Consider the following 24432-nt stretch of genomic DNA (forward strand, 5'->3'; position numbering starts at 1 on the left):
GGCAGGGTAGCCCCGGCAGGAATCCGAAGAGGTTGACAGTCCTTCGTTGCTAAGAATTACAACGTCCTCCCTCAAACCATGGGGCTAATATTGGTACAGACAGGCAGAGATGCAAACACAGAAATGGCTGTATAGAATTCACACTCATACCTGGCCCGTATCGATCAGATTACCCACTAACATTAACACCTGTAAATGTACAAATCAATAAATGTGTTGGTTGAACAATAGTTCACAGGTGTTTTAACGTATGTGCTATGCTGTAGAAACATTTAGGGTTTGCATGCCTTACAAGACTTGAACGCTGTCTCCAGTAAGAGATAGACTAGTTTGTTTAAGAATAAATTACATCTCAATGGCGCCCCCTTGTTGAGGAAAAGAACAATATGTGAAGGTGTGTGCAAAAACCTCTATGCAGTGATTTCCCTGTAGTCCATTAGTCAGTTCTGCAGTGTTTAAATTGTTGTTATATTGTATGCATGATTGGCATGAATAAATGGATGACAAGGATCTCTTCATAGCGCATTTATTTACATTATAGGGTTATCTTCAAAACATACACCAAAATCCACTCACCATATCACTCAAACCACATATCTGTTCACAAGCAAAACCAACCAATTCGTTTTGATTGTACATCTTGTCAATCAATAAGCATTTAAACAAAACATGTTTTGCTGAGCAGATATGTTTTATTCTCTTCATCATACATCTTTGTTTTTCTCCAAAATGGTCAAAACCTAGTTAGTAAAACATGCAAAGCAAAAAAGCAACAAAAAAGAATAACATATCAAAAATATGATGAAAAATTATATTTTAACATGAGGATTTACAGAAGTAAAACACTTTTAAGATGCAGAACAGAGCAAAAACATATTGGGAAATGAACCCAAACACTGGTTAAAAAGCATAGAACTTACAGATACATATTTTCTGCAAATTAAATGCATGTATCTTTTAAAACACATTCATTCCAGTAGTGTAGTGGAACAATAATTGGATCTTATTCCCCTACAGGAATACCAATGGCGTTTTAACTGGTTGCTTTTTTTGGTTAAGAGTGAAGTTAGCTGGCATAACAGCACTATGTGGCCTGAAAAGAGACAGGTAACCAGATGAAACTCTACATACACAGAAGGATAAAGTGTACATCTAAGTGGTGTTAACCCCAAAAAATGGGCAAATATGACGAACATTCAAGTACGGGTCCTAAACAATGCGGATGGATGTGTTCCTAATATGGAGTCCCAAGAAGAATCCAGGGGTGACAACCCCAACTCTCTTCAAATAGGATGTGCAATGAAGAAAGGAGATCATGGCAGCTCTAAAAACAGAACAAAAATCATGACTTGGAGCAAACCAAAACAAGCCAACCACACCAAAAAGAAACGAACACAAAAAAATCTTGAAAAAATATGTAGATGAAAAAAATCATGCATGCAAATAAATGTGATTTTGCATGGATATTGTTTATGTGGCATGAGGTGATGGGGTGGCGTACCTGCAGGTGTGGAAGAGATGGTGGAACTAGGAAGGTATCCACACTGACAGGCTCCTTGGCCATGCTTATCTGGGGAGTCCTTTCCTGTAGATGGCTGCCAGATGGTGACGTCATCTGACAAGACAAATAAATCAAGGATCAATAACAAAAACGGGTCGGGATTGCACAGACCTTTGATCAATAGAACTGCAGCTCTGGAACATTACATAGATGGGAAGGGCAGGATCTGAAAATGAAGATGTTCTTAGTGTTATTGAAATGGATGAAAACAGGAGCTAACAGGAATAGAGGAGGAATAGAGGAGAAAACTGAACGTGTTGCAGATGTTCAACTTACAGAAGCCAAAACCAGGGGAAGTGGGATGAAGCCTGAGTTCTTCTGAGGACACTGTACCAGGAACAGGTGATGGAGGAGGGGAGGTGGTGGGTGGAAACACATTGTTTGGGATTGGGGGATACAATGATGAAATGATGACTTTGGGGCAAGTCTATTGAACTCGGTTAGGATGATATATTTGGAACAGTCCGCAGAACATAATTGTTGCTTTCATCTTCCAGTGTTTGTAGTGTTTATCTGCTCTGTCACTTGATGGAACTGTTACACTGTTAAATCTTCAACCTAAAAAATATACTGGTCAACTCTATACAGACGTTCAGAAAGAAAAAGACATCCAGATACATTTTTGTATCTTCTAAAAACATCAGGATTATATCAATACGTATCCTCAAACAGATAACAAAAAAAAGAGCTAAAACATTCTTAAGTTTGAAAGGAAAGGAAAATAGGAAAAATATCTCTGTTCGAAGTACATACAGTAAGTATTAGCTTCAAAAAAGCATAAGTTGACAAGTTGTGTTAACAAATCAAAAAGGCAAACTATAAACTAAATTGTGGTCATTTGAAAATCGCTGCTTTGCCTTTAAAATATAAATTGTCTATACAGTCAATACAATTACATCTGATTTTTCTTGTAATTGTCTGAAGGCAGGGGGGTAATGCATAGGCTTGGACATCTATAATATATGAGCAACTGCATTTAGTTAATATACTTATGTGACCACATGCAGAGTAGAATAAATAAATGATAGTTTCTTTCTGATTTTTGAAGGTTTTTTTCCTATAAATTATGCAACTGCTGTGTGCATTGGCATAATCATGGAGGGGAGGGCTCCCAGTTCTTGGGAGCTGCAAGGCCTGGTCATGACTAGGGCAGAGAGTGCCAGGGCAAGCTCATCCACGTTGAGGCCGGTGTGAGGCCCTGCGTCGTACTTGCGACCGTAGCTGGAGGAGGTGTAGGAGGAGGAGGAGAAGTTCATGCTGAAGCCGGAGCTGCCGGCATCAAAGCTGCTCCTCCTGGAGCCTTGCCTGGACCCAGTCCTGGAACCGGACCGTGAGCCTGAGGTCGAGCCTGGGCCGCTGGCGTTGTATGGGCTGTACAGGCCTTTACTGGACTGGGAGGAGGCCTCTAGGAGTCGGAGGCTAGTTCCTTCCTCGACCATGCTTCTGTCCATGGCGTCTTTGTAGGAGATCTTTAGCTTAGTTTTGGGACATGTCAGGTACTTGGAGTAAGCACTCACGTCTCTTAGCTTCTGGGCTGTACGAGCATCGATGGAGCCCTTCTTGATGGCTTCATCTAGGGGAACTCTGCCCTCAACATCAGGCTCAATCAGCCCACCTGTTAGGTACTGGACCTCCAAGAAACGCTGTCCAGCTTCATAATACAGCCAACCTTTCTTTAAGGCCTGAGAGGCAGACATCTTGACTTTGGTTCTGGGATCTTCAAAACCATTGAAGGCTTTCTGAGCCAGGTTAATACGGTCGACCATGATTTTATCTACAAGTCCTTTCTCTGTGGCCTCGGGGACAGAAAACTTCTCTCCTGTGATTGGGTCGATAATGCCACCTGTGCAGGCCTGAGCCTCAAGCAGTCTCTGGCCAGTAATGTTGTCTACTAAGTTCCTGTGCATCGCCTCGGTGATGGACACTTTCTCCAATGTGTCTGTGTCCAGGATTCCAGCCACAGGGCCCGTCTCCTCAGAGGGGTCATTCCATATGGAAGCTGGAGGTTTAATAGAGGGTATGGGGCTCATAGCAAAGGATGAAGAGGAAGTGGATCCAAAGGAGGAGGTTCTGGAGCGGAAGCCTCCCATGTTTCCAGACAGCATGTCAGCAAATTCAGTGATGGATAGGTTCCCAGAGCGGTAGGTGTCCAGGGAACTCTGATCAATGAGGCCTCTTGAGAGAGCGTCATCAATGTCGTACTGACGTCCTGACCTCCTGTCGATGATCATGGACTTGACGACTCCCTCGGAGGAGGTGCTTGTGATCTCTTCCCATTCACACTCCTGCTCAGCCAGCTCTAGGTAGGTCTGATGGTCGATGAGTCCCTTCCTGTAAGCCTCATACACAGTCATCTCCTTGCCGGATTCTGGGTCTACGATTACCACTCTGCGCTTGCGGACTGAAGATTTGGAGGAGGTTTTCTTTTCACGTTTCTTTTCCTTGAGGAGCAGGAGGACGAGGCCGGTGTCGGGGTCGATGATGCACCTCTCCATCAACTGGAGGTAAGTGAGGTTCTCCTCGGTGTTGGGATCAAAGAAGCCCTTCGTGTCATCAGAAGGATCTGTGAGAATCTCGTTCATCTCTTCGTCAAAGAGGCCACGGTTGTATGCCACCTCAACGGGCAGGCGATGACTCTCCTCGGGGTCGATAATTCCTCCTGTGGCAATCTGGGCCTCCAGGAGGCGTATTCCATGATCCTTTAGGATGAGTCCCTTTTTCATGGCCTGGAACAGGGAGATTGTTTTACCAGAGTAGGGATCTCGGTAGCCAGTCACGGCACGCTCGGCAGACAACAGCTTGTCTTTGAATTCTGGTCCCACAATTCCCATTCGGACAGATTCACTGACTGTGAGTTTCAGGTTTTTGATTGGGTCAATAACGTAGCCTGTCGCAGCTTGGGCCTCAAGGAGCTCAAAAGCGGTGCCTGGCCTGATCATGTTCTTCTTCATGGCCTGGTAGATTGACAGTCGGTCCTTGGAAGCTTCTACGAAAACCCCAGCAATGCAACTAGTCCCCTCAAGGTACTTCTTGAGCCTTTTGCTGACCTCCTCCACCGTAATCAGACCTTCGTTCAGCTCAGTGACGGTCTGTTGGTCTATGATCTCTGAGCGTAACAGTTCCTCCAGGGTGATCTGTTTCCTCAGACCCTTGAACATCAGCCTCTTGTCTCCCAGTGACAACAGACGCAAGCCTCCTTCCAACTTGCATCTCTTGAGCAGCTCAGCGTAAGATAGCTTCTCGTCCGTGACAGGGTCAATAAACCCTTTCACCTCATTGGCCAGTCTCTCATTGGTTTCCTTGTTGATGTATCCTCTCTGCATGGCCACGTCTGTAGGGAGGTGGAAATAGAATTCAGGATCCATGATGCCGCCCGTTGAGCTCTGAGCTTCTAGTAGTTTCAGAGCGTAGTCCTCGGGGATGAGCTCTTTTTTCATGGCTTGGTAGAGAGAGACAATTTTGCTGCTGTAAGGGTCTTTGAAGCCTGTAACGGCTCGCTCAGCTGACAAAAGTTTATCGTGGATTTCTGGGCCCACAACTCCCTTACGGACGGCCTCGTCCACAGTAAGCGTCTCATTTCTCACAGGGTCAACGATGAACCCTGTGGCAGCCTGTGCTTCCAGCAGGCCAAGTGCAACCTCAGGTTTCAAGAACCCTCTCTTCATCGCCTGGTAAATGCTGATCTTGGAGCTGGAATCAGTCATAACCCCAGCCACAGAGCCCGTACCAAACAGGTACTGCTTCACGCTCTGTAACTCCATGATGTCGCGGATGGTCCTCTTCTCTTGTTTCAGCAGGTTGAACATCTCGAGGTCAATGATGCGGGCATGGTAGAGCTCCTCAATGGTGATCCTGCGTCGGATTGTCTTGCACGATGTCTTCTCCTCAACATTAATATAGATCTCTCTCTGCTCCATGATCTCGATGATGATGATGATCATGCGCTCTTTGGTAAGCTTACCAGAGCGGTACTCATCCATGAGCTTCTTCCTCTCATCATCTGGGAGCAGGTTGGAGTTCATCACATCCCAGAGGTTCATGGACTGTCCAGTGAGCCCCTCGAGGGGAATGTCTATCTGGGTGTTTGCCAGGTCACTCTGAGTCTGTTCTTCAGTGTAGAGGTAGGTCTTCTCCACCACCGTAGGGGCCTGAGGCTTAGAGAGAGGGAGGAGGTTCAGGCCTGTCTCTGGATCTTTAGAGCACTTGGCTTTCAGCTGTTGGTACGTTACGGTCTCATCTGTGTTAGGGTCTGAGAAATATTTGTTTGCCTCTGAGGGCTCAGAGAGGGTGCTGGATATTTCTTTGCTGAAGAGATCCCTCTGGTAGGCCACATCTAAAGGTACACGGTGGCTTTTTACAGCATCAATGATTCCACCTGAGGCCAGCTGAGCCTCCAGCAGGGGCATGGCATGTTCCTTGATGATCAAATCTTTCTGCATGGCTTGGAAGAGAGAGATCTTGCTGCCTGTGAATGGATCTTTGTAGCCAGTGATCGCCTTTTCGGCGGAGAGCAGCTTTTCATGGAGCTCCGGGCCAACAATGCCTGCTTTGACAGCCTCATCTACTGTCAGATACTGGTTCTTAACTGGATCAATGATGAAGCCAGTGGCAGCTTGGGCTTCCAGAAGGGCAAGGCCTGTGTTATGTCTTAGAAGTTTTTTCTTCATGGCTTGATAGATGCTGACCTTCTCCTTAGTTGGTTCAAGGTAGATGCCACCAATGCTGTCGGAGCCCTGCAGGTATTTATTTACATTGGCATTCTCGCTGACCTGTTTTGGTGTCTTCTTACCCTGCTGCAGAAGGTCAAACGTAGCTTTGTCGATGATTTTGGATTCAAACAATGAACTTGCAGGAACTGGAGATCTCAGACCCTTGAAACTGGCCTGTTCTTGTTTCTTGGCCTCTTTCTCATCTACAATCGTGACAACAATCCTGATTATTTTCTCAATAGTCACCTTGCCAGACCTGTACTGTCTGATCAGTTCAAGTCTCTGCTCCTCAGTCAGGTACTCTGAGTTGATTATTTCCCAGATGGTTAGCTTCTTGCCTTTAAGAGGCCCGGACTGGAGCTCCATTGTAGCCTGCATCATAGCATCTTTGGTCTGAGTCTCTGAGTATTTCTGTTCCTCCTTCGCATTGATGGCTTGTTCGGACAAGCCCAGAAGCTGAAGACCGGTCTTCTTGTCAGTGACACATCTCTTGAGAAGCTGGGTGTATGTGACCTTTTCCTGTGTATTGGGGTCATAGAAGCATTTGGTGGTGTCAGTGGGGTTGCATAGGGTCTTGTTCATCTCGTCGTCAAAGTAGCCTCGTTTGCAGGCAACGTCGTGGGGGACACGGTGGCTATTGACTGGGTCAATGATGCCCCCTGTGGCAATCTGAGCATCAAGCAGCCGGATCCCTTGGTCTTTGGGAATGAGCTCTTTCGTCATGGCCTCAAACAGAGATACGGTTTTTCCAGTGTATGGGTCCTTGTATCCTGTTACAGCTCTCTCAGCTGAAAGCAGTTTTTCATGCAGCTCAGGGCCGACCACTCCTGCTTTGACAGCCTCATCAACGGTCAGCTTCTGGTTCTTTACTGGATCAATAACAAATCCTGATCCGGCTTGGGCCTCCAGCAGATTTAAAGCAGGACCTGGCCTCATCATGTCCTTCTTCAGAGCTTGGTAGAAGGACATTGTCTCTTTGGTAGAGTCAATTACTACACCTGAAATGCAGTTTGTACCCTTCAACGCTTTCTGAACCGGTTCCATTTCAGAAACTTCTTGGACTGTTTTATTGCCCTTATGCAACTTATTGTAGAGGTCTTTGTCAATGATCTTTGACTCCAGCAGTTCAGTTGCGGGGACAGGGGATCTCAGGCCATCAAATGTGATTTCATTCTTCTTCTCTTTGTCCTCTGCCACAGTGATAACGATTCTGATGATCTTCTCTATGGTGATTTTGCCGGTCTTGTACTGGCGAATAAGGTCCCTTCTCTGGTCCTCATTGAAGTACTCAGAATTAATGATCTCCCAGATGGTTATTGTCTTTCCTTTGAATCTTCCAAATGGCACAGAAACCGTTGTTTTGCTGAATACGTCCTTTGTCTCCTCCTCTGTGTAGGTTTGAGAGCTCTGGGCCGCCTTGTCAGTGATAGGTAAAAGCAGTTGGCCGGTGGCAGGGTCTGTTGTGCATTTCTCAATCAACTGAAGGTAAGTCAGGGGTTCCTTAGTACTGGGGTCAAAGTATCCTTGTGTGTCTTCTGAGGGCTTTTCCAATACCTTGTTCATCTCCGCATCAAACAGCCCCTGTTTGTAGGCTGTTTCAAGGGGGACGCGATGGCTGTTGATTGGGTCAACGATTCCACCGGTTGCAATCTGGGCATCAAGAAGTCTGATGGCATGCTCACGATCAATCAATCCCTTCTTCATGGCCTCAAACAGGGAGATTGAGCCGCCCGTGTATGGGTCTTTGTAGCCAGTCACAGCCCTCTCAGCAGACAGCAGTTGGTTGTGCAGTTCAGGTCCAATCAAGCCTTCCTTAACAGCCTCGCTCACAGAGAGCTTCTGGTTCTTGATGGGGTCGATTATAAACCCAGTGGCTGCCTGTCCTTCCAGGAGGATCAGGCCTGTTCCAGGGGCTAGCTTCTTCTCTATCATTGCTTGGTAGATTGACATCTTCTGCTGAGGTTGTACCAACAGACCACCAACACAGTTTTTTCCTTGGAGAACTGTTCTTAGTTTTTCGGTCTGACTGAGATCTTGCACATTGGCTTTCCCTTTCTTCAGCTTGTCCATTTCCTTTTTGGTCAGCAGGCCAATTTCTTGGAGTCTGCTCGCAGGGACCTTCTCTCGAATGCCATCAAAGGAGAAGGGAGAGTCTTTCTTCTGGTTTTCACCATCCACATCATCAAGAACGCTCTGTCCGTTGGGAAATGTCTCCACCATGGTCATTTGGACCAATTTCTCACGCAGATTCTTGTTCTCCTCTGCGAGCAGTTTTTCCTGCTCAAGTCTTTTCTTCTCCAACTCCTGCATTTCCCTCTGCTTGTTAAGCATCTCCTTCTCCGCCTCTTTCTGCTTGTTGAGGGCGGCGTCCATGGTGGCTTGCAGCTTCTTCCTCTCCTCCTCCATCTGCTTTCTCTGACGCGCCTGCTCGTCCTTCAGAGCCTGGGCCTTCTTGACCTCCTCCTCAAACTGGCTCTCCAGTTTTTTCTTCTCGTCTTCAATGAGCTTCTCCTTCTTCAGCAGCATCTCCTTCTCATTGATGAAGGACTGCTGGAGCATTGTCTTCTCTTGTTGGATTTGTTTCTGCTGAGCAACGGCAGTCTACATGAAATGGAGGGAGACAAACAACACAATTAGAATGTTCTAAGTGGCATTTTACATGTATAATACCAAAATGTAATTCATGTGTACTGGTGTAAGGTTGCTACAATGCACTCTGCTTATAAGAGACGCAGATATAAAATATAGTGCAAAATAAGCACAAGAAGGCAAATGGTAAGGGGATGACAAAAATATGTCTATACTATCATATTCCCCATTGATTAATGTTCATTTGTTGCAGCAGAGGTTTGGAGAAAAACCCTATAGGAATGATGGGGCAGTTGATGAAGCATCCTGTTGACAGTTTGAGCCGAAACGGAAGGACGCCAAACAGACAAGGTCCAAATCAAGTCCTTAAAATGACACTTCAAAGATAAAAAAACGACCTTTAAGATACATAAGCTCTTCATAAGCAAAGTGCACTGCATCAACACAACAACATGTGACGGGGTAAATGGTTAGTTGAGGAAGAAATTAGGAATATCAAAGGAAATCAAAGATTTTCAGATGATTAGTTCAAGGGAGAGGGTTAACAATGACACCAGCTGCTCTGTTTGCCACATTTGACACAATACCTCTTTAGATTTAAGCTGAAGGTCTTCAGCATCCTTTTTCAGTCTAGCCTTCTCCTTTTCTAGATCAGCAATGGCTTTGCGCAAGTCATCAGCCTCTTTGTTGCTGCTCAGCCTCTGCACTTCAAGTTTCTCGACAGTTGTCATTTTCTCTTCGGTGGCTAGTTCTGTCTCGTGGAGACGGGCACCTATCTCATCCGCTAGCTTCTTGAATTTCTTGGCCTCGTTTTCAGCCCTGTTTTGGGCATCACTGAGCTGGGACACCTTGAGTTTGAGTGTCTCTGCTTCGGCTGTGATCTCGAGCTGTCTCTTGCGTTCTGCTTCAAGAGATTTCTGGAAGCCCTCCGTCTCTTCCTCTAGACGTTGCTGCATGAGTTGTTTATCCTCAAGCAGTTTCTGGGCCTGCTCCTGAGCCAAATCTTTCTGTCTTTGGAGCATCTCAGCCTCGGCTCTCAGTTTAGATGCCTCCTGGATGGCCTGCATTTTCTCCTTGAGCATTTTCTCTGCCAGGGCTCTCTGCTGGGAGAGGTCCGACTCGGCGATCTGCCTCATGCGCGCCGCTTCTTGGGCCTCCACGCTCAGCCTAGCAGCTTCCTCCGCCAGCTTCTTCATGTTCTCAGCCTCCTCGGCCAGTAATTTCTGAGAATTATCTTTGTCTCTTTTGATGAGACGCTGGTTCTCGCCCTCGATGCGGAGCTTCAGTTTCATCAGCTCCTCCATCTGAATCTTGACTTTGAACAGCTCCTCCTCCACCTGAGCCTTCTGCTTGACGGCGTCGCCCACCTCGTCCTTCAGGCGCTGCAGCTCTTCGTCCAGAAGAGATTTCTGCTTGTCAGTTTGGTCCAACTGAAGTCGGACCGTTGTAAGCTCCTTTTCCACCTGAGACTTCTGTTTTAAGGTTTGCTCGGCCAGCTTTTTGTGTTTTGCCATCTCAGAATCAGCCTGCTCTTTCTGTTTCAGGGCAGCTTGCTCCGCCTGTGCTCTCTTGGCAGCCTCGAACTCCGCCTCCTTTCTTAACCTCTCGGCGTCCTCCTGGGCTTTGGCCTGATTGGCTGCCTCCTTTACCGCGGCCTGTTTCTGGCGCTCTGCTTCCTCAGCTTGCTGGCGTAGAAGGGCTGCTTCCCGCTCTGCCTTCTCCTTGGCGAGCTCGGCTTCTTTGGCGAGCTTCTTTGCCTTTTCATACTCGGCCTTCAGCTTCTGCTGCGTGAGACTGTCCTCCTTCTGTTGGACGAGAACGCTCTGAGCTTGCTGCTCGGCTGCACTGCATTTTTGGGCCGCCTGATTGGCTGCGACAATATGTCTTTCCGCTTCTCGGTCAGCCTCCTCTTTTTGCTTTTTGGCTTCCTCTGCTTTCTTTATGAGGCGCTCCACTTCGTCCTGTGCTGTTTTGCGCTGTCGGGCAGCCTCTTGCTCCGCGGCGGTCATCTTCTTCAGTTTGTCCTCCGCTTCTCTTCTGCGTTTCTCCTCTTCAAGAGCAAGTTTCCTCATCTTCTCAGCCTCGTCTTCGGCACGGAGCTTACTCTGTTGCGTTTCGTCCGCGATGTTCTTCAGCTTATTCAATTCCAGCTCCAAGTCGAGCTTTCCGGACGATGCCTTCTCGAAGTTAAGCTTCAGAATGCGGATTTCTTCCTCGACGACACGCCTCTGCTTGAGGGTTTCGTCGACGATGGCCTTCTGCCTCTCCATCTCGGTCTCGGATGACTGCTTGAGCTTCATGATCTTCTCGTCGATATCTTGTTTGTGCTGGCTGGCTTGGTCTTCGAGGGACTTCCGCTGGTAGGCCTCGTCCTCGGCTTTGCGTCGGAGTCGTTCGTTCTCCGCCTCCTTTTCCTTGAGGGCGATTTCCGCCTCCGTTTTCAGACGCGTGGCCTCATTGATGGCGGCAAGTTTCTCTTTGAGGATCCTCTCGGCTTCAGCCCTCTGATGTGTCGCCTCTTCCTCAGCCACCTGCCTCTGTCTCTTAGCATCCTCGGCGATGGATCTGAGCTTGCTTGCCTCTTCAGCCAGGTTCCTCATTTTAGCAGCCTCGGCCTCAAGGAGCTGTTTGCTCTTCTCGGTGGTGGACATGCTGTCTTTTTCCGCCTTGGACTTGAGCTCGAGGAGGATGTTCATCTCACTCCTCACCGTGACCAGTTCGTCTTCCAGCTGCTTCCGTTGCTGTTCCGCAGCAGTCACTTCGTTTTTAAGGCGGTAAAGCTCGTTGTCGAGGAGGGTTCTCTGTTGCTCGGCGTGGTCAAAGTCGGCCCTGAGACGTATGAGCTCTTGTTCGGCAGAGAGCTTCTGCTGGGCTGTGCCCTCCGCGAGCTTCCTCTGCCTCTCCAGCTCCTGCTCAGCCATCTCTTTCTGCTTCAGGGCCGACTGCTCGGCCTTGCCTCTCTTCTTGGCCTCACGCTCGGCCTCCTCCTTCTGCTTCTCCGCCTCCTCCTGGGCGACGGTCTTCTTGTGGGCCTCCTCCTCCGCCTGGAGCCTCAGGCGGAGGGCCTCGTTGGCCTTCTGCCGCCATTTCTCCAGCTCTCTCTCGGCCTCCGTCCTGGCGCTATCGGCCTCCTCCTGCTGCTTCTTCAGGCGGGCAGCTTCCTCCTGGAGCTGGAGGACGGTGCCGTGCTCCTGCTTGAGGGACTCCTCCAGTTTGGATGTCTTCTCCACGTAGGACATGCGTTTGCTCTGGAGCTCAGCAGCGGCAGTCTTCTGAGCTATTTCCTGGACCACTTTGATCTGCCTATGTTTCTCGACCTCGGCCTGTTTCATGTGCCTCTCGGCCTCCTCGGCCTGCTGTTTGAGGTTCTCGAGGTCCTCCAAGGCCTTCTGTTTCTGCTTGGCTGCTTCCCTCTCAGCTTCGGCCTTGATTTTGAGTTCGTCCTCCGCTTTGCGCTTCTTCTGAGTCTCCTCGTTCACCTGTTTGCGGAGTTTCTCTGCCTCTTCTTGGGCAGCTTTTCTCAGCCTCTCGGCCTCGGCCGCTTTGTCACGGAGCTGCGTGACCTCCATCTCCGCAGTAGACTTCTGTCTGACGGTGGTCTCCAGCTGGATGCGGATGACGCGGATCTCCTCCTCGATCTTGGAGCGGCTATGGAGGGCATCCTCTACCTGCTGGCTCTTGTTTTTGATCTGCTGCTCCGAGAGGTTCTTGAGTTCGTGCAGTTCCAGCTGGATGTTGTGCTTTTGCTTCTCTGCGTCGACAGAGACACATTCCCTCCTTCTGACCTCCTCCTGCATCATGAGTTTCAGCTCCTGAGCCTCCTGCTCCGCCTTGGCTATGGCCTTAGCGTGAGCCGCAGCTAACTGCTTCTGTTTGTCTAGCTCGGCCTGCATCTCGGCCATTTTTTTCCTCTCTTCCGCTTTCTGCTTCTCTGCAGCTTTCTGCATTAGTGGAATCAAATGGTAAAGAAAGGATTATAATCAAGCATGACAGGTTAAAATGTTAGGTAGCACTGTACATCAATGTGCCTCTGTACTTGTGTAAAACACTGACATTGTTAAAGCAATTGCAGTGTATTTACGCAAGTATGAGTGCAATTTCATGTACTGTGTTGCCAAATGTTAATTATTAGCTTAAAGATATGTTTAGATGTAAATTCATGACAATGTTAAAAAAAATCACGATGCATGTTAAGGTAAGTCATACAAAAAGAAGGATTTCAAGACGGTTTTTTTATGGATCATGAGTTGGTCAATTAATGTATGGATATGAGACATCACTTCACAACACAATAAGGAACTCACGTGGCATGCAACTGTAGCTTTTTCAAAACATCTCTTGTTATGCTAATTGGCTACACAAAGTCTGATTGATCGATCAAAAAAGACACAGTACCTAAGCAAAAAGTTTCAAGCCAGCTGTGGTTTGATGAAGTCGGATACGAGGGATTCTTTGGATCACTATCTAAACTATCTCTAACCAATACTTGAGGAAGGAGAAAATGGCTTCAGAACATGCTAATAGGTAACTGACAAGGTATAAGTATATATCTATTATGTCTAAATAGTGTGATAGTTTGAAATGAAGTAATTAGTAGATGCAGTGGAAAAAACTAACAAAACACTGGACTGCAAATTAAGATATGGAATTGAGAAGTCAGATAGAAAAGCGTAATAGTCTGAAAGATTTAATATATTTAAAGGTGAAGGAAGTATGACACAGTAAAGGAGATATATCTGGGATTATTTACCTCTTTAACGCCCAAACAAGATAAGCATTCATCATGACAAAGCACTGGCAAGCAGTTAGGAGAAGCAAACAAACAAAACATTAGGGTTAGAAAAGAACGGGAAAAAAAGACATAAATGTATGTTAATCTAGAAGGAAGGCTGAAAGACATGTCGACCAGCCTGAAGCATACAGAGAGCTTTGATAGAAGTTTAAGGGAGAGTGAAGCCAATGACAGAAAGGAAAGACTCGGAAGGAAAGAACCCCTTATGTCATATCTCAAATGGCACACCACAATAGATGAATGGAGATGGAAAGGACCAAAGTACAATTCAATTTGAGGGGTTTTCTGCTTTTAATACATGAGGATGCTCTCTAACTTTTGCTTCAGACTGAATATTAAACTGTTATTGAATGCCACACTCAGTTAACTATCTTCCAACAACAACACCGTGCATCACCTTTATCTTATTGAATGCTGAGAATTATGATTTTGGTCCCATTTTGAACTAGATTGTCATTTTTTACCTGGTATTATTAGATGGTGCCAAATGACCAGTTACGGACAGTGAAACATGGCACACATTTATACTTTCCTCAGCTTGCCTTATTGTCTGATCAGTCCACACAAATACTGAAGCTACAGTCATCATGCCAACGTTCCAAGCTTCAAATCAATACGAAGAAATGTCCATTAACCAATGCATTAACTGTGTGTGTGTGTGTGTGTGTGTGTGTGTGTGTGTTTGTGTAATTGTGTGTGTAATTGTGTGTGTGTGTGATGTGTGTGAGTGGTTGATTGTTTGTTATGGGTTAGAATTAGTGGATCTTAGTATGGTTGTTCTCCCCAGTGAGTTGTCACGCACCTCCTCGTCCTCCAGGCGGCGCTGTGTCTCGGTGATGAACTTGATGTACTGGCTGGTGAGAGTCATCAGCTCGCTGTAACGAGTCCTCAGGGTAACATACTGATGGAGAGAACAACAACATACACAAAAACAACCTCAGTTTTGCATCATCTCTGATTAGGAATCTAAATCTTCCCCTGAGAGATGCTCGCTTGGTCGTTTTCAACCCAATGACAATATTCTCTTGACTTGGTGTTCAGTTCGACTGGTGCGGGTGGCACAGACCTCTTGGATGATGTTATCAGAGGCGGAATCCATCTTGCTTTTCTTCAGAGGGGAGGCGAGAGGCTCCATCTGAGCTTTGTAGGCCACCAACTGAAGCTCATAGTCCTGCCACAGAGACATGTCATGTTTATCCAGTACTACCATGACAAGCAGTTCAAACTATCCGGATTCACATTGAATTCACAAATTAGTGTCCTGAATGCTTACCTTGATGGTGTCAATGTATGCCTTGGCATACTTCTGACACTCGTCAACCTTGTCTTTGTTCTTCTCAATCTCTTCCAGAAGTTTCTGTGAACAAGAGCTCCATGAACTGTCTGAACGGTCATAACTGTATTTAGTATTTAGATACAGTTAAATACTATTAAGAGATGAATTTCCAGTCACCAAAAAGACAAAAATTGTCGACGTCAGAAACACATCACCACATTCAAAAACACATGCTATATTATCCGAATTATGACAGCAACTCAACACCCCAAGATGAAACCTAAATGAGCAGTATACCTTCTCCTGGGCGAGCTGCTCCTTCAGGGTCTTGCTGTCGCTGATGGTCACAGCCTGGATGTTCTCCTGGCGCTGCTTGGCGTCCGCTATCCAGCGGATCAGCCAATCGTAGCTCTCGCGGTAGTAGCCCAGTTGGCGGCCAAGCTGTTCCAGCTCCCGCTGGCGCAGGTCCATCTGGGCGAACACGGCTTTCCAGCGGTCCTGGAGACCCGAGAGGAGATGGCGGTAGTGGTCCAGCTCTGCGTCACGCTCGCTGTGGACGCGGGACATCTTGTCGCTCACTGCAGACGCCTTCTTAAGCTCCTCCTCCAGGGTGTCAAACGCAGGCTGCTCGCTTTCTGCTTCAGAACGCATTTTCTAAACATGGAAGCATCGAAGTTAGCTGGTTAGCAGATCATGGAGTGTTTGGCTCATTAATCAGTGGTACACTGTGTTAGCTGACTGAATGACATATCATTCAATTATACAACCAACAAAAAGGTTAAAAAAACATGGGCCTTGGCAGGTCTTTGGCTCCTAATGAGTTCCACAATGTTCAAAACGGGCCCAGCCTAATGCAGCAAGCCTTCAAACAAACTGCTAAACATTGTGTGCGACGCTTCTGATCGCTGCCAACAGAGAGAAGACAAGGCACACTGTGCCTCATAACAGAAGGTGAGTGTTCAGGACAGAGGCCTACTTGTTCAGCTAAAAAGGGTAGAAAAGGGTAAGGGGAACGATCTGGAAAGTGAGAGGGATTGAGGGAGGGGCCGTTCACCTTGAGCTGGGTGCGATAAGCCTCCACTTCCTTGACGTCATTGGGCACCTGGTGGACGTCCCTCAGCTGCTGCTCGTACTTCTTCAGGACACCCTCCGCTCCCTGCGTGTTACGGATGACCACCTCCACCGTCTTCAGCCTGTAGCCAGGGAGAGGAGTGGACGGAGGTGGTGGGGTGGGGGTGGCAGGGGAGGGGAGGGGAGGGGGCAAACGTCCGTGAGATCCTACACTTAACCAAGATGCTATATTTTTGCTGTGCCCTTCAGGCCACTAAAAAACGCTAGCTAGGTAACGCCGAGAGACAGAGAGACAAGTGGCGTTGACTCACTTCTCCAGATAGACGGAGGACAGGATGTAGACTTGGTCCATCTTCTGCAGGGTGATGTCCAGCTCGGAGCGCAGGACAGGAGCAGAGGTTGACTGGGGGGAGGAGGAGGCCAGGACCTGCTCGGCCTTTTCAGCCACCTGGCCCAGGTCCTTCTGGATGCCCACCAGCTCGGCTTGATCTTTCTGGAAGCAGCAAAGACAAAGACAGCAGGTTAGAAGACACTGGAAATACAGTGTAATCCAAGGAACAGCTCGCTGACTAATAATGTCGCCCTCCTTTCGCTGCAGAGATAGATTCTGGGTTCTAGATTGAGGCAACCTTCGTGCGGCCTTTCTGTATCTCCGGCTGCCTCGTCCCCAGGAGGCGGCGGTGGAGGAGAGAGAGGAGCCCCAAGAACGCGAGGACCAACAGGGAGCAGAGCAGCCGAAGGAGCAGACTGGCACCCAGAACTGCCTCACTGCCTTCCTCACCCTCCATGGAGCAAGGCACACGAAGAGGACACCTCCAGACTTCCCTGCACCTCCTCTACTTTGCCCCCCTCCCTCTCTCTTCTCACGTCGGCGCACCAACAGACCAGCCTGGGAGAAGGGTAACGTGGCGCCGCGTCCTCCCTAGCGTGAGATCCTCCCTTCCTCTATCTCTGCCTCTTTCCCATCCCTCCTCCCTTCCACTGAGTCATTCCTCCACTTCTATTCGGCTGCCCTTTGGCTCCAACCTGTTTCTCCAGTTTCGCAATCCTTCGCCTTCTTTTTATCTCTCACCCCCCCCCTTCTCTCTCTCTCTCTCTCTCTCTCTCTCTCTCTCTCTCTCTCTCTCTCTCTCTCTCTCTCTCTCTCTCTCTCCCCCGTCTCTCTATCTCATCTCTGTGTAGGGCTTTGTCTACTTTCTGGAGCCAGTGAGGTCAGTATCACATTCTCGGCAGTCTCTCCCTTCCCTAAATAGTTGTGCTGCTTATCACTGGATAGCATAATGCCATTTAATTCCCTGACTCTGTCCATGGAGTCTCCACACACCAATTAAGCAACTTTCCATCTCCAATTGTTTTGGGCCATCATCATAGGTTACATGATCCAAAGGGAATACTTTTAACAATGCAGTCATTCTGCATTTTGACAACGATGAGTATCTACAGATTCACTGAATATAAGGTCTGGCAGATTTATTTCAGAGGGCTTCTACTGTGGCCAAGTACCTTCTGATCTTTGGTTTTCTGGTCGCAGTCTTTAAGTGGGTCCTTGTCGATGGGCTGGCGTATCCTGGCAACGGTGCGGCTCTCACAGTCTTCCAGACGCAGACGGAGGTCTTTGATGTGGGAGATGTAGGTCTTACACACAGACTCGTCCTGCTCACCTGTGGACGTAGGCACAGAGGCGGGGTCAGAACCAGAACCATCTGGACCTCATCCTCACTGAGCAGAGGGCCAGAGGGGACAAGGTCTTGAGGTGTGAGGTGTTGGTCTTCCTTATCTGTTCCGGCATGAACAGATATTGATCAATAGGTTTGATCGGGGTGTCAATTACGTTGTCAGACATGCATGTGTTTTACTTGTGGAGTAACATCCTGAAAAAATGCTCAAACATTGCAGGTAGTAGTACAGGAGAACCAACACTTGGGCAAGTACACTTTACTGAAATGTTCTACTTAGAATGACAGAATGCAGAAACAGCTCAACATCTGTTCTATGAGCGGAAAAAAACCCAAATGCATCAAACTCATGCGGTCACTCAAAACCCTGACGCTAGCAGAAAGCATCACAGTGGAGGTGAACTGCACGTATCTAGGATGAAGTGATGAAATACTTGTGTTTGATTTTCAACATCCCACATGTGGTTAAAAGCATGGCCATACGCTGGTTGTGTGAACTGGAGCTTTTAGCGTAAAGCTAACAGCTTAGTAGCACATAGCCTAGCATGTCACTCACCTTTGGGTTTAGCCACAGGGCCTAGAAGGTGAATTGACAGTTACCCATTGTTGCTGAACTTTGACCTCAACACAAATGCACAAAACGGCATTCAGAGGAATTTTGGGCACCAGATGGAAGTAGACTTAAGTCGTACAAATAAAACCCACTAAAAGTTTGAGGTGCACTTGATTGACTTAATTTCACTCACACACTTTTGGGACTGTTCCACAGTTTTTATTGCACCAAGTAAACTCAAACAAGCTTCCTTGAAGTACCTCACATAGGACAAAAGAGAGATTTTGAGAAAGCTCACCTTTCTCCAGGGAGCGGAGCAGGTTGTCAAAGTGCTGGGTGGTCTTGTTGAAGTCCCCTTCCACCTGCATGCGGTCTGCAGGGGCAAACTGCTGTGAGTCCTGGCTGTCCCTCAGGAAGTCCTGGTAGTGCAGCTCCAGGTTCCTCATCACCAGCCGGTACTCCTCCACTTTCATGGTCCTGAACTGGAGGGGGACAGGGAGGGAGGGAGATGGAGAAGTGAGGAAGACAGATTGACATGATTAGGTACATTAAGAATTGGGCCATACATGCAGGGAACGTTTATTTGACAGAAGTCCTACAGGATTTTTGTTTACAATGCAGGCTTTGCAAGAAACGGCCCCTCACCGTGACCACGTTCCTGTTCTAATTCAATTCCAGAGCCTCAGAAGCACCTCTAATTCGATAGATGTCCGTGTTTCCATGACTTGTTCTAAATATACCTCTCACCACGACACCACAGAGTTTAAGACATTGTCCACTCAGCTGAGTGGATTTAACTAACCCTGTCCGCTTGACTACAGGTCAAACCAGGCAAAACAACTAACAATGAGAACGAGTCAGGTGATAAACGCCATCGACACAGCACAGATATACGCTATATCTAACAGGTCTCTATGAGCTGTCGTTCATGTGCTTTGAGCCTCACCATGGTGATGTTCCAAGAGCGTATCTGCTGGATGTCCCTCATCAGGTACTGCCAGGAGAGCAGGCTCTTCATGTCCACATGTAGCGTCTGCCAGAACACCAACATCTGCTGGTAGCTTCCGTCCAGACTGGAGGCAGAGGGAACACAATTAGCAATCAGCTATTAGTAGCTCTAAGTCACAAGTGGATTCCAACAGTAGTGCGGTTACAAAGTAGATCTATTGATTCATTAAAGCGTGGGCTGTAGTTCATGGCACGAGAACAGTTATAGTCTATACGTTCCACTGACGATGTTGCTCTCGCCGAGCCTAAGACAGATTGCAGTCCAACTGCCTGGACCAGTGTGTGTGTGTACTGAAGCCTCACTTGGACACGCTGTCTACTGCCTCCTTGTTGACAGGAGGAACCAGGAAGCAGACTGAGGGGACCAGGGCCTCGTTACCGGAGCGGTTCAGAACCTTCCACTTGAAGGGCTGGGAGTTGTTGAGCAGAGCGCACTCCTCACTCTTGTGGACTGTGATCTACAGGGAGGGAGGGATGACCCAGGCATGAGAGAGAGAAAAAGAGTGAAGCGAGCGACAAACGCACAAAGAGAGAGCGAGAGACAGAGAGAAAGAGACTCAGATAGAAGAGAGAGAGAGGGGGGGGGGGGGAAGAGAGAACCAGAACTGACAGATCCAGAGAGAGTAGTTGCCATGCCTACCTCCATCTGTTTGAAGTCGCACACTGCCTGGATGGGCAGCTTACCCCTGATGGGCGTGGTGGGGTTACGAGGCTTCAGCTGGATGATGGACTTGGCTCTCTTGTTCAGGCCCGCAACCTGGGTCTTCAGCTCGTTCAGCTGCTCCTTCTCCTCCTGGGAATTCGAGTAGGACATAATATGTCTTGATTGTCCATCCAGGGAGAAGCGTTACAGAAAATGGAGCCTTTTGTAGGGGTCAGCATAGAAGATCCAAAATGGCTTCTTCTTTATCTCATCGGTCAGCTACGCAGAGGGCTAACAGTGATTTCGCATGGACATGTAGTGCCAAGGAGATGAACCCTCACCTGTGCATCCTGCAGCAGGTCCTCCAGGCGGGTGGTGGTGGTCGAGCGGTCGCAGCTGTACTTCTTCTTCATGGTCTCCTGCATCTTCCTCATCCTCTCCTGAGTCTCTTTAGCGTCCGCGAAGAACTACAACACACAAGCAAAGGACTACAGGTCAATGGCGGACATTGGAAAGAGGACGAGGCGGCGTGGGACTCGGCGAGGGTCAATTCCACGGACGGCTCTGAACCCTCGCGTGGCGACGATTAAGGGGCTTAAAGGGTTGAAAGGCGGCGTACCTGATAGTAGGCTGTGTTTTCTTTGAGGTGAGCCTCGATGCAGCAACACAGCTGCAGGATCCAGCTCCACTGGGTCTGCAGGGCTGCAGTGAAGGCCTGGGGTTTGGGGGGAGGGGAGGATTTGCATGGTTAATGATTCCCACATCCGGCATGACATGAACGATGTAAGATTCTCTACAGCGGCCGTGAGTGGTGTCGTGGCACACGTTGCCCAGACGGGGGCGCTATGTTCTCACCTCCACCGTCTTACTGCCGGGGTGTCCCTCCTTCAGGAGCCTCTCTCCGGAGGCCTGGATGTCGTTCACCTTCCTCTCCCTCATCTCCAGCTCTCGCATCAGTCCCTGTGGAGTTGTGAGGGAATGTCAGCTCAACTTTCTGCAGACTCCATCTGTCTCTAACTATACTGTCTATGCTAGGCTATGTCATCTCTGCTATGCTATCGTGTTGCTATATTCCTATCTATCTATCTATCTATCATATTTCTAGTGTTTGGGGCGTTTCTCCTCCGACTCACCGAGTAGCTTTCTTTCTTGGCGGTCATGTTGGTGTTGAGGTCGCTCCAGTCGTAGTTGACCTCCTCCTCCTCCTTGTCATTCAGCCACATCAGCTCCTTGGTTGCCGCCGTGACGAAGACGTGGAGGGAGTCCAGGTTCCGCAGACGGTACTTGGAGGAGTTCTGCAAATGGTGAGGAGAAGGCCGTTTTAAAGAACATTGTGGTCAGGGATATGTCTATGAAGGTTATCTTAGACTATTAAATGTAAATGGCTATTAGCCATTCTAATAGCTTTTATACTTATTGTTTGAGCAGAAGGGTCTCTCACCAGTAGCTTGGCATACTGCAGGTCCAGTTTGCCCAGGTATTCCCTGTACTTGCCCTTACTGACCGGAGACAGCTGGTTCTGTGAAGACACATAATACACAGCATGCATCAGCTATGGAACAGCTCGAGTGGAGACGAATGAAGTTCTTTGTTTCCACAACCAGCCTGGTGGACCTCTGACTCCATCGGCGTTACCTCATCAGCCTTGGCCCGTTCGATCTTGGCACGGAAGTCCTCCACACTCTGGTGCAGGCCACGATGGCTGCCCAGCTGGGACTCGACGGCGGGCAGGTCGGTGCCCCACTCGGCCTCCTCAATGCGTCGCTGGTTCTCCTCCACCCAGGCCAGCAGGTCCTGGGCGTAGCGCAGGGTGACATCGTCCAGCTCGGGGCGCATCTGAGGGGCAGGGTTAGGGTTAGGGTTCGGTCTGTACCCCCCGAGGCTACGGCAGAGACCGCGTCATCACCGGCTTCCACATAGGTCCAGTGAAGGTGCGGAGGGGGGCAGCCGGTGGAGAGGTTTGGAGTATTTTGATGTTCGCTCGAGGGCAAACCAATTTATTTTCTTGAGTATTGTGGTGCGCTGACAGAGGACTTGAACCCCAGCCTGAGCGAGGCCACATACCTTCATAGGGGACTGTGTTTGCTGGGTTTGCTGGACCTGGGACGCAGCGGCCTTGAGACGCAGGTTGTAGTCGCTACGCAGGTTCACCAGGCGCTCGTGGAGACGGTACACCCTGGAGGGACAGAGAAAGGATTTGAAACGTGAAACGGAACGGTCGTTACGGTAAAAAAAAAAAAATGTGTCGGATAATGCTATGGTGACAGGGGACGTAGACACAAAACGGCTGATCCGAAAAGCCTGGCTAACGAGTGGTTGGCGTGATAAAACCCGATGCGGTTCGACAGGCCTGTTTTTGTCTTGACAGTTTAGACATGCCGAGGACTGGGTGTCTCCTTCACCTGCGGTACATCTGCTCGGCCTGCTGGTGGCGCCCATCCTTCAGCAGCTGCACGTCGTTGAAGAGCAGGCGGATCATGCCGTCGGCATTGTCCAGTTCCCGCTCCACCTCGGCCGTGTGCTTGGCCGGCTTACCCGAGTTCAGAAGACGGATATCCTGGAGGCAGGGGAAGGGAGGGGGGGAGGAGGAGAGAGGCAAGAGGTGTCAATACTCCTTAGGACGTCAAGATTTAAGTAGATTTGAGTCATGCTGTTTGGAGCAGTGAGGTATTGAGAGGTTTGAATGAGGCCTATAGACAGACGGGGAGAATGCATGGCGTCCTGTGAAGCTCAGGCATATGACTGGCCGTGACATGACTACCCGTCCTGTTGCACTGATTGGGTGATTGGGGACAATTATGTCTGTTTTTTAAGAGGATTGTGTTTCCCAGCTCCTCCAGCTCCAGCTCTGGGCCACATCATCTGATTAGCCTCCTATCCCCAGCCCCAATCCTAGCCCCAGTCTCCCAACCTTAGCCCCGACCCTAGCCCCAATCCTAGCCCCAGCCCCCATCACTAGTCACATTGTCCAGCCCCCCAAGGCCTAAGCCCCAAGGCCTAAGCCCCCAGTCCCTAGCCCGAGTCCCCAGCCCCTAGTCCCTAGCCCCCAGCCCCTAGCCCCCAGTCCCTAGCCCCTAGCCCCCAGTCCCTAGCCCCCAGTCCCTAGCCCTCAGTCCCTAGCCCTCAGTCCCTAGCCCCCAGTCCCTAGCCCCCGGTCCCTAGCCCTCAGTCCCTAGCCCCCGGTCCCTAGCCCTCAGTCCCTAGCCCTCAGTCCCTAGCCCTCAGTCCCTAGCCCCCGGTCCCTAGCCCTCAGTCCCTAGCCCTCAGTTCCTAGCCCCCAGTCCCTAGCCCTCAGTCCCTAGCCCCCAGTCCCTAGCCCTCAGTCCCTAGCCCTCAGTCCCTAGCCCTCAGTCCCTAGCCCCCGGTCCCTAGCCCTCAGTCCCTAGCCCTCAGTCCCTGGCCCTCAGTCCCTAGCCCTCAGTCCCTGGCCCTCAGTCCCTAGCCCTCAGTCCCTAGCCCCCGGTCCCTAGCCCTCAGTCCCTAGCCCTCAGTCCCTGGCCCTCAGTCCCTAGCCCTCAGTCCCTGGCCCTCAGTCCCTAGCCCTCAGTCCCTAGCCCTCAGTCCCTAGCCCTCAGTCCCTAGCCCTCAGTCCCTGGCCCTCAGTCCCTAGCCCTCAGTCCCTAGCCCCCAGTCCCTAGCCCCCAGTCCCTAGCCCTCAGTCCCTAGCCCTCAGTCCCTGGCCCGCAGGTGGAGGACTCACCGTCTGCAGCAGGGTCTCCAGCCGGTTGAGCTGCTCCTCACAGTTGCCAGACTCCATCTGGACTTTGGTGACGATCTTCTGGAGACGTTCCAACCTGCAGAGGGACAGCAGAGCTTCAGTGTCCGTCATGTGACCAGCCGGCACTCGCCCAACTTGGTTCTGTGTCAACAGATTGCCATGGACGTAACTCTTGGGCCTAAAATAATTTGCCTGATGTATTATAAACCAGGTGACATCAAGATAGTATAATTATCTTAACAAATGAGCCACAAACACAACACACACCCACACAAACACACACATTCAGTACACACGTACACACACACACAGAGATGAAGACCATAGAAGACAGACTTACGATCTCCTGGTGTGTATCAGATACTCTAATCTACAGGGGTCAGTCAAAAAAGCCATAATCCATAATCTCCCTGTCCTCTCTAGGGTATAATCCCAGGTACAAGAGGGGCGGTGCCTCCGCCTACAGCCATCTGAGGTGTGTCCTCGTTTAGACGGCGTCCCTCTGAATGAGGACAATGTCTCTGGTCACCAGGGCTAACGTCCACCCTGCTAGTTCAGCCATTCCTCTTTGCTTGCTCACACTCAGAACAGCTACCAGACAAAGACGTCTTATGACCAACCCTTGGACCAGCCCAGCTCCTCTCACACACACACACACACACACTCCCAAGTCCATATTTTATACTGTACAGGATGTTGCTAATAGCATTTAAATGGATGGACCAGTTTATCTTCATGATATCGCATCAGGACAACTGTTAATCTGTCCTCAGATGGCTGTCCATTCGAGAGGAAATATGATCAGGCCCTACTGCTTGAGAACAGAGGCAGCAGAC

The 24432-nt window shown here is 49.2% G+C and overlaps 1 protein-coding gene across 10 annotated transcripts in view; it reads right to left on the reverse strand.

Moving 5' to 3' along the window:
• Positions 1–512: 512 nt before the first annotated feature.
• The window catches only part of plecb (plectin b), a 71353-nt gene continuing 47433 nt past the window's right edge, over positions 513–24432 (reverse strand). For 8 of the 10 annotated variants that reach the window (XM_084707046.1, XM_084707037.1, XM_084706971.1 and 5 more), the window contains 25 exons: positions 23579–23672; positions 22281–22435; positions 21943–22054; positions 21514–21714; positions 21320–21397; positions 21012–21173; positions 20734–20838; positions 20498–20593; positions 20220–20345; positions 19876–20028; positions 19539–19693; positions 19174–19300; positions 18526–18709; positions 18231–18251; positions 17502–17659; positions 16310–16491; positions 15982–16120; positions 15225–15581; positions 14925–15008; positions 14718–14822; positions 14454–14552; positions 9447–12800; positions 1838–8871; positions 1502–1615; positions 513–1324 (listed from right to left, as the gene is read on the reverse strand). In XM_084707046.1, coding sequence (XP_084563172.1) covers positions 2626–8871; positions 9447–12800; positions 14454–14552; positions 14718–14822; positions 14925–15008; positions 15225–15581; positions 15982–16120; positions 16310–16491; positions 17502–17659; positions 18231–18251; positions 18526–18709; positions 19174–19300; positions 19539–19693; positions 19876–20028; positions 20220–20345; positions 20498–20593; positions 20734–20838; positions 21012–21173; positions 21320–21397; positions 21514–21714; positions 21943–22054; positions 22281–22435; positions 23579–23672 — 12493 coding nt within the window. In that variant the 3' untranslated portion in view covers positions 513–1324; positions 1502–1615; positions 1838–2625. The remainder of the gene's footprint in view (positions 1325–1501; positions 1616–1837; positions 8872–9446; positions 12801–14453; positions 14553–14717; positions 14823–14924; positions 15009–15224; positions 15582–15981; positions 16121–16309; positions 16492–17501; positions 17660–18230; positions 18252–18525; positions 18710–19173; positions 19301–19538; positions 19694–19875; positions 20029–20219; positions 20346–20497; positions 20594–20733; positions 20839–21011; positions 21174–21319; positions 21398–21513; positions 21715–21942; positions 22055–22280; positions 22436–23578; positions 23673–24432) is intronic. The other 2 variants (XM_084706981.1, XM_084707027.1) reach the window with 1 other exon arrangement.

Source organism: Hypomesus nipponensis, chromosome 2 (genome assembly GCF_054491055.1).
Source record: "Hypomesus nipponensis isolate SF chromosome 2, ASM5449105v1, whole genome shotgun sequence".
Classification (NCBI taxonomy): Eukaryota; Metazoa; Chordata; class Actinopteri; order Osmeriformes; family Osmeridae; genus Hypomesus; species Hypomesus nipponensis.